Here is a 16,929-nt window from a genome sequence, read left to right as displayed (position 1 = left end):
GATGTTTTGTAAACAGTGAATGAGGATGTCTTGAAAAGATTCGTGTATTAAATGAGATAGAAAATAATATAACAGGTTACTACATAAATCTAATTTTATGGTAGTATTAAAGTAATATTTTAAACCCTTATTTATTAAGAACAAATTTTATTCTGTTTTAATTTCAAATATCAAAGTACCGACTAATGTTTAATAGTACTAATTCTAGTTGGATTTCATTTTCTCTCTCTACTTTCTTTGATAACTTTATCTCGCAACCGTATTTAATAAACATACTGCTACATTTAGCGTTTGGTTAAGTAGTTTATATTCAGTTTATGTAGTTCTAAAATTCTTCATGAAGCCGAAACCAGTCCTCAGCCGATTCCTTAGTATCTAGAAAAAAAGCATATATTTGAGGTGGTCAAAACATTAAATAAATAATGCATAAGATTTTTGAATGAGCTTGTATTGTGGTCAACGTGAGAACTTCTCAATCTAGTGTTCAGCCAGCCTGTTAGATCCAAACCAAGGACACTATGAGGATCAGCTTGAGTTGATGTATCCTGGTTTTTGGGATTTGATCAGTACATCTTTGACTATGGATCTATCCGTGACTCTTTAACATACTTTGTAGTTGTAGTATCTCAAACTAGGACTGTAGGGTCCTTAATTAAACACACATTACTTACATATATATATATATATATATATATATATATATAGTGTGTGTGTGTATTTTATAAACACAACTTTGTTGTATGCAGTCATAAATTATTACATCAAATGCACCGATTGTTTAAAGAATGTATTTATTTATTTTATTAATTCCCATGACCGTTATTTTTTTTAGGTGCCTTATTTAATAACTTAATTTATGTTTATGTAAATATCCTTTAATTATTTATTTCTAATATATAAAACTATTCAGTTGTAGGTATTTTTAAACAAAAATATTTTACAATACAAAATATTAAACTTCACCGTCAGTGGTTATCAGTTTAAAGAATCTACATCTTCAAACCCTGAATGTATTGGTCTTAGGTACTGTTTGCAACATCAAAATATTCACGCATATGTAAGTTCTGAAATATCTAATTAGTGGTTCTTTATGGTTAATAGCATTACAAAAAAAGTTTTGCTTGTAATGATTTACAGTGTATATTTTGTGTAAAAGTATTTAAATATATTGTGTGTAAAAAGTTTACCGTTTATTAAACTATTTTATTTATATAGTCACCTATATATGAAAATGGTCAAAATTAAAAAAAAAAAACACAAAACCTTTTTATTTTCCCCATAACTTTAACATTTGTCTATCCTGATGTATATTTGTTCAGTCCAAAAATTTATTTGTCGAAATAAAGTTAAAAAGCTGCTGTAATATTTTAGCTAAAGCCTGCAGCTGTTTTAATTTTTTATTTTATTTTATAAAAATTATTTACTTTGGAAAAAACCATTATTAATTTTTAAGATTATTAAATTTGAAGCTATATTCAAATAAATAATATTTCAAATTGACCCGACCGTTTAACCACTTATTAATTACTGAACGGTTATACTCGTGGCAGTAGCAGGGTCCAAATTGCTGGAATATAAGTTGTAAATGTTGTAGATGAGGAAAAGAAAAACTTTCCGATATATCGAGGTAAATGTTCATAAAAGAAAAAATGAAGTAATCTCACCAATGTCACTTGTCACACATTAATTTTCAAACTGTCCTGATGCGCTCAGCATTGTAACGGGGGTTTTCTGAACCCCAGAATCTGATGTTTTATTTACCTTTAAAAGTAAATGAAAAGTAGCCTCGTAAGATCGAGTTATTTCAATTAAGATAATTGTCATCATCAAACAATCAAACAGAATTCTTACAATTAATCCTATCTTGTTGTGCGATTGGTGGCACTATTTGACAAGAACAAATTTTAAAAGGTTCCTTAACACATTATGAGTAATTGAACGAGGAATGTTTAATTCAGGTGCTGCTTGTTGCGTTGACTTGTGTCGACTGTATAAGTCCTTAAATAATAATGAAATAATAAGTACTTCTTATGCTAATTCAACTTTTTTCCCTTCAAACCTTTCATATGTTCGACAGTTTCCAATGCTATTCACAGGCCGTAATTGTGGTGATCTTTAAATCACGTTTTGTAGTTACATTGAACCACAGTGTCCTATTGTTTCAAAAAACCAGTCGATACATTTTCAAATTTTCTTTAATCCATTGTCACTCGATAAACATTGATGTAGATATAGTAGCGTATTAATTAGAATTTGGTCGGTAAAGTTTAGTACTTTTTCATTCCTCCATTTATGTGGTATTACAATAAAATTATTGATTTTATTTGTGACTATTAAGAATTGTAATAAAATATATGTTGCGAGTAAATTGCAATTTACTCACAACATAGGTACCGATTTATCTATGCGGTATGAATTATAAATAAATTCTGGGAAAAGAAACAACTCCCGCAGTCCTTCAGAACTGTTATGGGAAACAAAAAATAACAAAACCAGTTGTATTAGTAAATATGCTGGAACAGGATAATAACAGAATAGCGTAGTGCATTAATGAATTCAATTCAAAGAAGATCGCATTAATGAATTCGAAAATAAAAGTACACGTAAGCAACTTAATATTTAAAAGGTTTACTATAACATGAATGATGCTACTTATACATCTATTGTGCACAATTCCTGTCAAAAAATTTAAGAGGCTCTTGATATCCATGTGCATGGTTTGGGAGCTGCTAAAGTAACAGATTTAGTATATCTCTCATATGCAATTCAGATGGTGGTTTGAATTATTCAAATAACAATTAAATAACCCATAATGACTTTTACCCAGATACATGGCAAGAAGGTCTTTCTTGTAGAACATGTAGGAAGAGATTAAGAAATTATAGCTCCAAAAGAAAGTATTGATAACGGATCGTTTAGTATGTTTTTTGTCAGTGATTGTTTATCAGTGAATAGAACAGTGTTTGCCTGATCGATAAATTAAAACTGCAGTTAAGTGGCAAGGACAGTGCTGATAAGTCATAACGGATGCTAGGGTATATAATAAGGGAGGTTTTAAAGAGGATACTGAAGAGAACTGAAAGTGGTCGTGGAAAAAGGAATTAACTATTTAATGAAGGTCAACTGGTGGATGAAGAGGAAGGAAGTATAAATATTCAATGATAGCATTTAATATTACGATGTACTTTTTGTATTACTTGCCTGAAAGTTAAAGATTATATTCCCTTTTTAAATTATTGAAGATTTTTATACTCACTAATACATGTGAAACATGTGAATTTAGAGTGGTTTATGCAGTGTTTTCAAGAAAATAACACTTTGTGAGAGCCAGAATATTAGAAATCACATATACTATAGAGCGCAAAAAGGAATTTTTAACAAATTATAAATAAGGATATGTTTTTCCTGATGTTTTTTTGTGTAACTTTTAAATGCGATAATGAATTTTAATGAATTAAAATTAATAACTATAAATATTATGTTTTATCAACCTGGTTTACGTAATCAGCAATTGGAAGTCAGAAAAAGATGGAAAGGAAATACGTACAGGTACATTAAATGTAGAAACATTTTTGCAAACAAAGAAGTTAGAAAATTTTAAAAGAGCGATGAACGTAAACATAGAAGTAATGGAACTGGAGTAAATAAAGTGAAATGAGAAAGGATGAAGTTATTAGAAGATGATGTTACAATTCAGGAAGTAAAAAAGTAGAAGTGATGTAGGAATAATTCTAAAAAAAAGAAATTTAGTTTACTAGGATAGTTTTTACTAATGATAGGAAAAGTGCAGTCAGAATGAGAATAAACCCAGGAACCTGCTTTCAATAAAAGTTTATATACCAACTAATCAATATGAAGATGGTACAATTGAAGTACTGTATTAAGAGAAAGAGAAAATTATGGAAGAGTAATATAAATATTGTTATAGAATAATAATATGGAAACTGGTGCTGTAAGGCACCCAAACGTACTTTGGAGGGATGAACAAGCGAAAGGAAACAACTGAGAACATGTAATGAAAGTGGAGGAAGGATAATAAATACTACAAAATATACTAATAATAATGGTAATAATATAAGGCTAGTAAAAAACCTACAAAAGAAGGCTGGAGATTTCAAAATCTCCAACTTCTTTGGTAGTTTTTTAGAAATCTGCTGGAGATGAAAACAGATAAAAAACTGACTATTTATTTTCAGAAGAGAAATTGAGAAATGCAATGAATCAGATATGTAGACTGCCAGGTGCTTTTATTGATAGTGATCATAACAGTGCATTCAAAAAGTCACTCTATATTTTAGAATCATGTGGTGCATTCTGGTCTTTTTATGTTAGGTTGGTTGCCCGTGGTTCATTGGGTATTGCTCAGTGCTAAACTAAGACATTAGATGTGATTTATTGAATATTCCTTTTTTCATTTTGTGTTGTTTCGTTTATCAGAATCAACAGTTGTGAGAAAAGAAATGATTCTTTTAATATAGGAATACGCTTTTCACGAAAGACACTGAACATGCCTTTCAAGAAGGTGACAAGTATACTGAATTAGTGAAGCGCAATTTTTCTGAAAAGTTTTCAGATACTTGCTGTTCCTAAATGCAATGGATTTCAAACTCTTATCGAAAAATTTCGAACAACAGGCTCCGCTGAAGATGCTGATCAAAGTGGAAGACCACCTAAATTAACAAACAGATATTTCAGATGCTATGGCAGAAAGTCCATCAAAGCTAATGCGTAAGTTAGCGAAGCAGCAAGATATCAGACATGCTAACACACATAAAGGTGTAAGAAAAGATGTGAAACTCTTTTCCTACAAAGTAATGTGTATTCAAGAACTGAAACCAACAGATCATGCCAAAAGACTAAATTATTGTAAATAGTTTAAACATTTTATTGACCAAAATTGCATAGGTATACTGAAGGTTAGGTTTTTTACAGAAAGAGAGGTTTCAACTGGGAGGATATATTAAATTACAAAATATACAACTGTGGTTGACTACTAACCTCTTATGAATTGCATGAACAATCTTTATATGACGCAAAAATTGCAGACTGGTGTGATGTGAACAGAATGCGCATTGCGAGTTCAATTGTTTTTGAAGATACAGTTGATAGTGGTCATTATTGAACTGTTTTAATAACTTTCATTAATCAGTTAACAGAAGTGGAAATTAATCATGGCTATCCCAACAAGATAGTGCCACAGCTAAGAGGTCAATGATTTTTTATGAAATATCATTGGTAAACAAACCATTTTGAGGGGTTTTTGGCCTGCACAATTGCCTAGTCAGACTACCCCATATTACTTTCTATGGAGGCAGTAAAAATAACAGTGTATCGCAACAGAACACACACAATTGACAAACTAAAAACTACAATAACAGCATACGAGACATTCCAGTACATCAGTTAGTTAATGTGTAGGAAAACAAACTGAAACATGTGCAACGTTGTATTAATGTTTGAAGAGGTCATTTTCAACACCTTTTATAAACTATTTCAGTTATTGTAATATCCATTACTTTAAAATAATGAAATAAACATGCAAAGTAATAATTAAGAAAGTTTGTTTATTACACTCCCATAATTCCAGTGCACAGTAACTTGACAAATGTACTGTAATTATGGAAGTAGTAATAAAAGTAATATTAAAGGCAGTTAGTTAAAAGAGCTGAGAAATTAACTAAATGGAGGGTGGAACAAATTGCATCAATTGGATAAGAGAGAATTTGGTTTGCTTGGCATTTCCCCCACCACCACCACCACCACATTTGGTCGCCTTAAAGCTTAAGACTGAATGTCTGTGCCACAAACAGCTACTGAGCCTCAAAACATTTAGCAGCCAGTGTCCCAACTAGCTTCTAGAGCTAAAAATGTAAGAAAAAAGGCAATTAAAAAAAAAAACAGCAAGGTTGAAGAAGTTGAGATGTTCTACAGGAAATTGAATAATGAATCAATAAAATTCAAAAAGCAAATGAGAAATGTCTTGCAGATGAATTATCACATAGAGAACATTTAGAAAGAAATGGATAATATGAACTACGTGTAAAAAAAAGGAAAAGGAAACGGATATACTTAAATGGTGGAAGACGTATACAGTAGAATTGTACTGATCTTATAGAAAACCACATAATCTTCCTGTAAAAGATCAAGTACAAATGTAACAGGATGAAGTAGGAGCATCAATCAGAAAATAAAAAAGTAATGAAATGAGGAGAGTGAACAAATTTAGAATCTTGAATAGATTATGGACAGGCTTAATTCAGAATAGGAAACCTAATTGTCCAAGAGATATCGTGGGGAGAAGGATTGACTAAAACATTGCTAGAAGGATCAGCAGAAGGTGAAAAGAAGAGAGGCCTAAAAGATCAAGAATGATAAAAATTAAAAGAAGTTGGATCTACAAAGAACTAAAATTTTTTGTTGAAAATATAAAGCAATAAGAATCATGCATGGTGCAAGGGCCATATATCAGACAAGTATGAAAATCATGATGAGTTGTGAAAATAATAATCAGTTTAGCTTTCAAACTTAGCATCCTGTTGAAGAACAGGTTAAAACAACCACTAAATTAATCCCTTTTATGTTTAAGAATTCACTTTATTCTGCTATATTTTGTTCATTTGTCATAATTGACAAACTTCCAACATCCTTGACATAATCATTTAACTTGGTGAAAAGTTCAAGTCATTTTTCAAATCAAAGAATCATTTGTGTTTTTTACATACTAGATTTTTACCTTACAGGTAGATGATTACAACTTATATCACAGATTCAATTAACTCTCTCTTTCTCTTCTGTTTAGCCTCTGGAACCATTGCAAGGTGGTTCCACCTTATTACAGTGGAACCACCTATATATATCCTGAGTCAGGATATATCATCCTGATTCATTTATATCAGGATGATATATATGAATGTAAATGAAGTGTAGTTTGCAATCTTAGGTCGACCCTTCCTGAGATGTGGTTAATTAAAACCCAACCACCAAAGGACACTTGTATCCACAATCTAGTATTCAAATCCATACAAAAGTAACCGAGTTTACTAGGATTTAAATTTAACACTCTTAACTTTGAAATCAGCTGATTTGTGACAAGTTAACCACTAGACCAGCCTCTCTCTTTTTTCCCGTTTAGCCTCCGGTAACTACCGTTTAGATAATACTTCAGAGGATGAATGAGGATGATATGTATGAGTGTAAATGAAGTGTAGTCTTGTACATTCTCAGTTCGACCATTCCTGAGATGTGCGGTTAATTGAAACCCAACCACCAAAGAACACCGGTATCCACGATCTAGTATTCAAATCCGTGTAAAAATAACTGGCTTTACTAGGACTTGAATGCTGGAACTCTCGGCTTCCAAATCAGCTGATTTGGGAAGACGCGTTCACCACTAGACCAGGTGGGTTACTAGACCAGCCTGGTGGGCTACATTCAATTAACTACTCTTCATCATATTAACTCACATGTATATCTGATCTGTTTAAGGAACATTACAATACTTTCTTCATTGATTCATTGAATTAATTAAAATAAAAGAAAATAATGTATGTCTTTTATTATTATAATATAACTTTACATATAATTATTCAGCAATAGAATAATGAACGCTATGCTCTTTTATGTTGTAACGTTCCTTTCATTTGAAAAGCTGAAAAAGAAATAGTGCCAATGCAATGTTTATCAAATTCACTGTGCACTTCTATGCATACAAACGTAAATATAACAGTTGTGTTTACAAAGATGAATCAGTACAAATAAATCGTATTTCTAACGGAATTTATTAAAAAATAAACAATTGGGCACTTTTAGATTAAGCAGCAGTTTTAACAACAGACAAATAATTTAATGGCTTTTATTTGCACAAAGTATTTTTAGATATATTACAATAACGGTTTTAAAATGCTACATTAAAATGAATGAAAGTAAATAAGTTCTATAACATCCACTTTGGGCAAGGAATTTGTCCTGTAGTAGCCCCTTTAAATAACACCTGTATAACAGTTCTTTAGCTAACCTTTTTCCTTTTGTATACTGACATTGTACTTGCAGATTTAAATTTCTGACTTCTAATATCAGACAAAATTTTCAGTTACTTAAATGATGAAATTTTCAAAATTTACAACATTTAAAAATTTTTATTTCATCTGTAGTTTTGTGAAAAATATAATTTAACTTTTGTGAGGGAGCTGTTTATAATTGTAGCCCAAGTAAATGTTATTCTTAAAAGACCAAAAAAAGAAAATTAGGAAAAAAATTATAATTAAATGGATATAAAAATAAAGACAGGAAAATATTTATTTCAAACTGAATAGTTTTGGATTTCACAAACTTTAGTCCAGGAGAGTAATATTCCACACCTTATAAATAGTAAACTTTGTTGCTATTTTAACAGCTATGGATGATATAAGAAAAAGATTGAAGCAAAAAGATAAGGAAGAAATACCATCTTGAACATTACTTGCTACTGGCTTCATAATATGGACACTGTGAAAATCAAGGGGTACTGGACATCTGGAATAACCACTAAAAACAATTAAAAAAGAAAAAAGCTGATCTAACCTGTGCAACTATAAAGTTATTCTTTTCTTCAAGGAGAAGCTTATAAACATTGATGAAATCCAAGTAATGTTTAGGAGTGACATAATTCTTTCTTCTAAACTTTGTTAGAAAATCTGCAGTATATTTCACAGTGGTTTTATGAACATGAACATCTTGAACTACACTAGGCCTCAGGTTCTCTTTTATTTTTTTCTCCTTTTAAAGTGAAATAAAATTACATTAGTATAAATCATTGAGTTATTGTAGATGTGTATTGTAATTGATATTTTTATATAAAATGTGATAATAACCATTATAAAATCAAATTCTCCTATCGAGTAGGCAATCACAGTAAATACTGCCTCTACTCAGTATAAGAGTAAAGACAGTCAATATTTCTTAAGGCTGTGATCATGAAAAACATCTGAAGTATACCAGGTACTAGTGATAAAAATTCCTTTATCTGAGAACAATGAAGTTTATGGGTTCTGATCAAGAAAATAAATTAACATCTTTCTCACTACCTAATCCTTTCTCTTATCCTTAATACGTTATCCTCATATAGGTCTGATTTTTTTTAAAGGTAAACAAATAAAAGGCAAAATTATTATCATCGTCTGATAAATAGGGAAAAGAAACTTTTTTCTCTCTTTTTTTTTAAGTAAGAAAAAACAAATGAATTATAGAATACTTAACTATATACACCCCATAAAAATAACTCTTAAAAGTTGGGACAATGAAAAATACAAAAAAAAAAATATATATATATATATAAATATAAAAACTTGTGGAAGTGAAGCTTGGACAATCAGAGTATCTGAGAAAAAAAGATTAGAAGCTTTTGAAATGTGGTGCTATAGGAGAATGTTAAAAATCAGATGGGTGGATAAAGTGACAAATGAAGAGGTGTTGCGACAAATAGATGAAGAAAGAAGCATTTGGAAAAATATAGCTAAAAGAAGAGACAGACTTATGGGCCACATACTAAGGCATCCTGGAATAGTCGGTTTAATATTGGAAGGAAAGGTAGAAGGAAAAAATTGTGTAGGCAGGCCATGTTTGGAATGTGTAAAACAAATTGTTAGGGATGTAGGATGTAGGGGGTATACTGAAATGAAACGACTAGCACTAGATAGGGAATCTTGGAGAGCTGCATCAAACCAGTCAAATGACTGAAGACAAAAAAAAAATATGAAAACAAAATAACATTTAGTACATACATCTATGTTGATACCAGATGTACCTTTTTTGATTTTGGTAATCTAGTATCAACTGTAAATGTACAATCACCAATTTTAACAATCAGATCAACTGATATAAAATATAATTCCTGGTTTAATATTTTTAATAATTTCATAAAAGTCTGCTGAAATAGAGTCATCAATACTTAGACAAGGAAAAGTTGGAAACAGTATTAGTTATTAACTACATGGATAAACATTAAAAATGGATGAAAACTGGGTAAAAATAGTTAAGTGCAGACAATTGAAGTCTAAGAAAATTCAAGAAGCAATGAATGAAGTCTGACATCAAATTGTGGGGGGGGGATGACCATTGTTCAGTCTTATTTTCCTGTAAGAGGCATTTAAAAACTGCACCAAAAAATATATGTTTGGTCTACATTCCACTGATTATAACCAATTATTTCATGTATCAGGATTTACATATGTTTTATCCACATTTATTTTTTACCAAAGCATAGTCTCAAACCTTCACAAGGCACTACCTCAACAATATTACCATGTAATCACATCAAATGGTGCATTTGTTTGACCCTACAAAAAAATAATTTGTCTTATCAGGCAAGTGAAATATCTGTATCTCAACTTCAAAGCCTCTAGCCTTAAAACACACATTTGTAACTGACATTCAATGAGCACTACAAAGTGGAGAAATCACTAATGTTCATCAGACTGTTTATTAGTAGACAAAGAAAGCCTTCTTTTTCATTTACAGTAAACACCAAGGACACACTTCTCTGGACCACACCATTTTTCCTTAGAAAACAGAGTGGAGCCAACTCTAACTTTATATAACCTGTCTGTAAGGAAGGAAACTATTAATTTTAACATACTCTGATAGATATCCCTCCCTTAAGAATGGGGGTGTGAGTATCCAGAACACTTCGCATAAAGTTTTGTGCTAGTAGAGAAAGAAATCCCATCTTGTCATGAACTTAAACACTAAGGGCACTCCTCTGAAGCACATTTTCCACCAGAAAACAGAGTGGAGCCAACTCTAACAATACATAAGGAAGGAAAATAAAATAAATGTTGTAAGGAAAGAAGTAAGAATGTAAATTTATTCTGATAGAAATGAATGGGGTGAGAGATAAGATCTCTTATAATCTTATAAATGAGGCGAGTATCCAGAACACTTTGTATAAGGTTTTCTGGACTTCCTGAGCCAAGATGTACTGAATGAATTGTTGATAAAGAAAAGACAGCAAATAGCTTTGGTGTCAGGAAAAAGTATTTGTACGGCTAACAGTAAAGGAAGATTCACTACTCTCTGACAAAGAATAAGTTTTAGTTCAAGAACCGTGCAAATGTATTATAAACCATTAAATATTGTCTCTAGCTTCTTGCATAACATACTAGCGAGAAACAATTAATGGAAATTTGATTAAAGCTCCTGGCTTCAACATAGGAACAGTAACTGACTCATACAAAAAAGCCTTGAAAATGTTAGTTTAAAGAAGATATAATTATGCATATGTAGACTAACTATATCTAGATAAGTCTATTAATATATCTGGTCAACTATAACTCTTCAAAAGACAAAGGAACAATCACTGGATTGATCGTAATTCATCTTTTGTGAATACTCACACAAATGGATGATGTTATATAACTGACTTATAGCCAAACATTTTTCGATAAGAATTTGAACTGCATTGTGGTGAGGAATAGGAGTATTTAGAAACATTTCAGAAACTTGTGCTTCGCTAATTCAATGTACTTGCCACCTTCACGAAAGACGTATTCAACGAGAAAAATACATTCCTCTACCAAAAGAACCACTATGTTTCTCACAATTATTGATTCTAATAAACAAAACAACACGAAATGAAATGAAGCACGCTAAATCACAACTCAACAACTGACGTCTTGATTAATTACTGAGCAATGCTCAATGAATCCATAGAGCAACCAATCTAATGCCAAAATAACAGAATGCAACAAATACTTCTAAACCATACTGCACAGCAACTTTCTATACACATTGTAGTTTAAAAATTGGGCCTTTTTTTTACAATAAGAAAAAAAGGAATAATGACCGTGTATAGCTATTGTTCAAGTTACCACACAGAATGTGGTAATAAACACATAATCATTGCTGTTGCAATGATTGTGTGTATATAATAAACATGTAACAGGAATAACTTTCATGTCATGTATTACTGCAACACATCCGATGAAGTAATGCAAGTAATCACGTGAAATGTTTTTAGGCTTATAGTGGGAATAAGTATGTTAGTACAAGAAACATATAATTTAGTAGTCCTCAGAATTCAAATCAACACAGTAATACAATTATAGTAATAACATTTAATGTATTTATAACCTAGTTAGTCATAAGAGTTTGTTGCAATTGCAGTTACAAGGACTATAAAAACTGTAAAATAAACTAAACAAACAGTGAAATTAATCATCTGTAAACAAATTAAGATAATTTTTTATGACAAATAATTTTTTATGAGTATAATATTACAATAGCGGTACCAAATATTATTTTTAATGTTATTAATAAATCCTCAAATAATAATTGCATTTTTTTAATCTGATTTTTATTTATCTATTTTTTAATTTGCTCATAAGTAATTAATTATATTAACTCCTTAGAATCAAAATAATGTTTAGTGCCTCATAAAAAGAAATATTACAGTCGAACCTCTATTGAGAATCCTGGGAAAAAATTCATTAAATAGAAATTTTCATTAAATAGAAGTTCTTCAGAAAAATTATTGCTGAATTGTATGTATGCGCTGAACAATAGGGGGAGTATGTATTAAATGTTTTCTAAAAATTATATTTGTTATGTCTACGTATGTAGATAAATGTCTCTTTTAGATAAATGAATAAAAGTTTGCACAGAAATTTTATTGCTCTATGTTAGTTAATGGATTTTGGGAAATTCCGCTACTTTAATATATAGGCAGACAGTAATTGCAGAACATGTGTTTAAATCTTTTGTTAGAATTTTATTGTTAATTTGTTATAAGAGAATCTTAGGAATTTTCGCTTTACTAGTTCAATAAAAATAACCTGTCATTCTTGACTGTTGTCAAGAATACTTTGTGTTTGAATACAGGTACAATTTAGGTACGGAAATCAAAAGAATAACTACCTTAAACTCACAGAGGTATCCAAAATACTAAATTTAACGTCATTATTTTTAAAAAACATTTCATGAAAATTACGGTACATTACTACATACTGTATTAAGTTAATATGCAGTATGTCACAATTTTGTTATATAGAGGTTGAATACATTAAATAAGGGTAAATTCATACATAGTTTTACAGTGCAGTAAAAAAAAAATTTGTAAAAATAGAGGTTTTTGTAATAGCAGGGGGTTTGACTGTAAACAAAGCAAACAACAGTCAATGTGTTCAATCCTTTAACGATTGTGGTATAAAGATTAGGCAGATTATGGGACAAAAAAATTGGTTTCTTTATTAATATGTGTGTTATACTCGCTAAATTATCTTCACTATCATCCACTCCCATAAGACTACATATCTCCTTCACGTAATTATCAAAATGTTCACGACTGTCTACACTTAAAGAAGCTCCAAGAGAATTATAAACTGCTTGTATCATAATAACTTCCATGTTTTCTGAGTCAAGTATAAGTTTGTCTTTATCTTCATCTGAATTTTCTTTTTGTACTTTGATGTTAGTTATTGCTTCTTCAATTAGAGCATCTAGCATATAACAAAGTTGTGTCACCTACAAACACAAATCAAAATTAATATCCATCCACAAACTTATTATGATTATTATTACAAAGGAGGTGGGAGTCCCGTAAATTTAAAAATCATAATCACTACACCAGGTCTTTCATGTATTGTATAACAATTTTACTCTATTTTGATAACCAAGCTCCAAATAGTGACCACTGTATACAGCGACTGCAATTTACAGTTTAATACAATGTAAATTACATGTTATAATAAGTCTCTCTTATCCTTATAAGAGGAGGCTTCCCTCCCTGAAGTTGTCTCACATCCTGTTCAACACACTATGGAGCTCATCTACTCACTTGTTTAAAATTATCCTATCAATGATCTTTTGTGGATCAACAGCTGGAGATACAAGAGATGGCTTAAATGTAATGAACAGTCACAAATAACTCATAAATGAAGAGATAGTGAAATGAAACAAACTTGGAATATAAGTATTTGCTACAAAAACTTACATTTATCTTTCCACAGTCATCATTTACAGCTACACATTTTTCCCAATGGTGAACCAGTTCTCATTCCGTCAATGAACAAGGCACGCAGTTTTTTGGTAATCTCACTACATCCTTCAGTCATCATCCTTGATGGTGAATATCCTTAATATCCCTTTTTAATAGCAAAAAATGATAAAAAATCTGTGTATGTGTGTGTGTGTGTGTTTTATAGGTTTAAAATTAAACTTAACATGAGCCTCAGCAGTTGCACACCACATGTGCGACTAAGCATTATCAGGTTCAAAATTATCGGCTCTGTGGATTGTCAAACAAGACACATAACTTCCTAAGGTGTTCAACATCTATATGCATCACACAGAATTTAGTCAACTCAGCTTTCAAGTTGACAATCATATACAAAATTCATCCTCAATATTCAGTTTACTAGTTTTTGAGACACAAAATTCTACAGGCACCTAATCACAGTATTTCAATCAACAGTTTCCTCACAATTAACAGCTTTTAGATGACGATGAATGTCACTAGCATTCACTTTTTCCTTTGGTAAAAATTCAATCGCTTCTTGTTTTAGATACATAGCTATAGCAGACATACTTGACTCTAAAATTTTCTGTCAACCTACAGAAAATGGGAGGGTATAGATCAATGAGTTTGGGAAATATTAATAGTAGGGGAATGAAACTACAAGATGGCAGCACTTATCGCTTTGTGCAACATTTGTTCTCCTGTTATATTCCAGTATGCATTACATTTCAGCCACCCTTCATATAATACATTCTACCCTACAAGGCATCCTAGTCTTGGATTTACAAAACTTCTGAATGACATGATCTGCTCATCTTAGCCTGACTAATCTACATTTTTGCCTGCCTGAACCTTCAGAATAAGAACTGGATACTTCCTTTGTGAATATATTTCTGCATTTTTTTTTTTTTAACTACCATTCATATCTGACCTTTACTAGTTCCCCTATTTTCAATGTATATTTGCACTTAAAAATGCATAGCTATATTCTATATTCTCCATCATACCCCTTGTCAAACCTCATTATACCAAAATGAATTAATAGATTTTAAAATTCTAAAGTTGTTCAACCAAACAAAGGTTTTGATTTTAAGTAATACAAATTTTATTACTGAAGATAATTTTCTAATTATTTATTATAATTAAAACATTTCTGGCCGATTTTCTACCACTTTTTGAAAGTTGTACTAAATTTTTGTATCACAATCTAGACCTCTTCTCACAACATATTTAAATAGTTTATTTTCCTTTCATTAAAAGTGAAGCCAGTTCTTTTACTGTATTATTATTTCATGAGTCATGTACCCTTACTACAAACGTCTACTCTGTTAAAACCACAATATCAACATGTGCCAGAAAACTCTGTCCATTCTTTTTTTGATTAATTCCTTATAATTTTTTACAAAATCTTGAATAAGTAATGGCATATCTCTCTATTTAAGACTCTCCTTATCAAACAGTATCAACCATCATTATCTCCTTATCAAATAATAATTTTAAAAATGAAAATTCTCTCAAATTTTTCACCTGCACATAGCCTCTCTATCGAGACTCTTACCATTTGTATATGCTTATAAATTCTTTCATAATATGTCTAACCAAATGGAGTACTGCATATTCATGATTATGCTGGCTTGCTACAAGAAGGAACATGCTTTTTGCATAATATGGTGAACGTTGATGAGTCTTGGATATTCCATTATGACCCAGAAATAAAACAACAAAGCTGCCAATAAAGGTCAACTTCTCCACCACTTCTGAAAAAACCAAAGCTACATGCAAAGTGGGTAAAATCATGATGATCATGCTTTTTTTTACAAGGAAGGATTCATTTACCAACATAAAGTACTTACAGGGATAATTATAAATGCACTGATACATCAATGTGCTGAAGATAATGCTGACTCACTTCAGAAAAAAAGGCCCTGAAAAAAAACTGAACTTTTGTTGCATCACGACAATACTTGACCAGATTCCCTCAGATAATCTACAAAGACTTGAATGGAAAAAAGTTAAGATGGTTCCTCACAAACCATATAGCCCAGATCTAGCTTTGTGTGACTTCTGGTTGTTACCAGAAGTAAAGGACCTGAAAGGACAAAAATTTGAGATGAATCTAGAGACTGTAAAAGCCAAACGCAAAGAGGCCAAATGCAAAACAGTTTCGAAAGATGGCCTGAATTTCATGTTTGAGTGGATCAAGTGTTGGAAGCGGTATGTTGAACTTAAGGAAGATATTTGAATAGGAACATGTAAATGTAGATTCAGAGTAAAGTTTTTCAAACCACAGCTGTTGTCTCAATACTTTTTGGATTGTCATCATCATGCATCAGAGACAGGCACTTTCATTTGTAAAAATTCACAGCTATCTAACAACTCATCTCAATCAATTTAATTTATTGTTAAATAAAATTAAATTCAATCTTTAAGCTTTAAAACTAAATATAACAAACAAACAAAATAATATTAAAGTGATAATTGATGATAAAAAAACAGTCAACAACTGTAAATTTTTACTTCCTTGTATAGTTCAAGGAAGTATTGTAAGCAACAGAATATCCATTTTAATTAGTTTTGGTGTGACATCTGTATGTATCTCGTATAACTCAAAAACAATTAGCCGTAGAATGTTGAAATTTTGTATTTAGGACTGGTAATATCTAGTTGCAAGATGATATCTTTACAGTTTTTTGAGTATCTCAAGGGTCAATCATCTTGAATGGAGGTATGACTGTATTTGAATTCACATTTTTACCATCAAAAAAGGGAAAGAATCCTTTTAATGGAATTAACTTTTTTTATGCTTGAACTTCATTTTATGCATTATTTTGAAAATTTCAAAACATGTTTGCTTTACTCAATTGTCACAAACAAGGAACTAAAATGCATGCCTCTGAAACGTCATAGTATATCATATAAAGGTTCTAACTATCATTTAGTCA

At 30.8% G+C, this 16,929-nt stretch overlaps 1 protein-coding gene across 1 annotated transcript in view; it reads right to left on the bottom strand.

The window, feature by feature from the left end:
* Positions 1-133: 133 nt before the first annotated feature.
* Positions 134-16,929, bottom strand: part of LOC142331650 (uncharacterized) — an 89,145-nt gene continuing 72,349 nt past the window's right edge. Inside the window, exons 11-12 of the mRNA XM_075377673.1 lie at positions 8,560-8,754; positions 134-375 (exon numbers count right to left, since the gene is read on the bottom strand). Coding sequence (XP_075233788.1) covers positions 316-375; positions 8,560-8,754 — 255 coding nt within the window. The 3' untranslated portion in view covers positions 134-315. The remainder of the gene's footprint in view (positions 376-8,559; positions 8,755-16,929) is intronic.

This window comes from Lycorma delicatula, chromosome 10, assembly GCF_047948215.1.
Source record: "Lycorma delicatula isolate Av1 chromosome 10, ASM4794821v1, whole genome shotgun sequence".
NCBI classification, from domain to species: domain Eukaryota; kingdom Metazoa; phylum Arthropoda; class Insecta; order Hemiptera; family Fulgoridae; genus Lycorma; species Lycorma delicatula.
This window is presented reverse-complemented; position numbering and strand designations above follow the sequence as displayed.